Below are 1556 nucleotides of genomic sequence, written 5' to 3'. Positions count from 1 at the left end.
AAGTTATTAGCAAAATAAGGTTAGCCTAATCTTAAAGAAGAAGAAGAACAAGGAAGGGAGATTAACCATATCTTACGAATCAAATTATGCCTCGTAGTGGGGTTCATGTGGCCTCCCATACTCCCAATCTGCCACGTGTACACATTTCTCTCCTTCTAAAATTTTAAAAAATAATTTAAAAACACCCTCCTATTTTAAGTAGTAGACTCTGAGACATATTTATTACCTTCTCAACAACAACTAACCCCACCAAACACCCCCCTTATTTCCCCCCATAAACCTTCTTCTTCTAAATCTCACTGCATTACCCAAACCCTCTTCCTTTTTCTCCCACCATTTCTCCCTTTGCTCCCTTTACCCAAACCCATTCATAACCCGACCCAAACCCATTTAAAACCCGACCCGTTTCCTCAATGGCTATGGACTTCATAAGTGGGCCCACCGCCGCTACAACCACCGTCACTCCTCGAACCCCCGACTCCGACACCGATACTCCTCCGCACCCTCCGCCTGCTAAGAGGGCCCACCACCATAGCTACAACATCCACCACGACAACATCAACAACAACAACGAAAACGAGCAACAGCAGCAACAGCAACAACAACAACACGTGTCATACAAGGAGTGCATGAAGAACCACGCGGCGAGCATAGGAGGTCACGCGCTAGACGGTTGCTGCGAGTTCATGCCGGGTCCCACCGCTAACCCTGTGGACCCCACTTCACTGACCTGCGCAGCGTGTGGCTGTCATCGTAACTTCCACCGCCGTGACCCTGACGACCCAACCCCCCTCCACCACCTCATCCCGCCTTCCGCGGCGGCGCGTAGGCCTCACTCGCCTCCCTCCGCGTCTCAGCTTCTCCTCTCCTTAAGCGGCCATACTCACAGCCCTTCCGATCACGAAATGGTTCATAATTCAACCGCCTCCGCTGCTGCCAACACCGGACAAGGGGTCGTGACGGGGTTTTACTCCAACAATGGCGGTAGCGGGGGAGGAGGGCAGAATGGTAATTTCCAGAGCAAGAAGCGGTTTCGAACCAAGTTCAGTCAAGAGCAAAAGGACAAAATGTATGAATTCTCTGAGAAAATAGGGTGGAGATTGAAAAAAGGGGAAGAAAGACTAGTACAAGAGTTTTGTAAACAAGTGGGTGTTGATAGAAGTGTTTTCAAAGTTTGGATGCATAACAACAAACATTCCGGCTCCGCCTCGGGTGCTGCTGCTGGTGCCGGGATTATTTCGGTTTCGGGTTCGGCTTTAGCCTTACCTTCTTCATCTTCGGCCTCGCCGCAGCGGAGAGACAAATCTGGTATAACAATTGCTGATACTACTGTCACTTCTAGTAGTAATGGGAATCATGGAACTGCTAATATTAGTAGTAACAATAACAATACTAATACTAATAATAATAATAGTAATGTGGGATTGAATTGTGGGGGAGTTCTTGGTTCGGCTCTTGAGTTTAATTTTGCTAATTGTGGTGGTCAAGAAGCGAAAGCGCAATGATTAATTTTTAATTACCTAATTTTAATTTAATTTGCTCATTATTATTTTTGA

The 1556-nt window shown here is 46.9% G+C and overlaps 1 protein-coding gene across 1 annotated transcript; it reads left to right on the top strand.

The window, feature by feature from the left end:
* Nucleotides 1-239: 239 nt before the first annotated feature.
* On the top strand, nucleotides 240-1556 carry LOC145601634 (zinc-finger homeodomain protein 6-like). The gene has a single exon (XM_081657687.1). It carries the CDS (start codon nucleotides 414-416, stop codon nucleotides 1503-1505), a length of 1092 nt encoding a protein of 363 aa, XP_081513813.1. The 5' UTR covers nucleotides 240-413; the 3' UTR covers nucleotides 1506-1556.

The sequence above is a fragment of the Chenopodium album genome, chromosome 21, assembly GCF_948465745.1.
Source record: "Chenopodium album chromosome 21, dcCheAlbu1.1, whole genome shotgun sequence".
Lineage (NCBI taxonomy): Eukaryota > Viridiplantae > Streptophyta > Magnoliopsida > Caryophyllales > Amaranthaceae > Chenopodium > Chenopodium album.
The sequence above is the reverse complement of the archived record's forward strand: the minus strand, read 5'-3'. Positions and strand labels throughout refer to the sequence as shown.

Coding starts and splice junctions, on each gene's coding strand:
- LOC145601634 (XM_081657687.1), top strand. CDS start 414: ATGGCTATGGACTTCATAAGTGGGCCCACCGCCGCTACAACCACCGTC.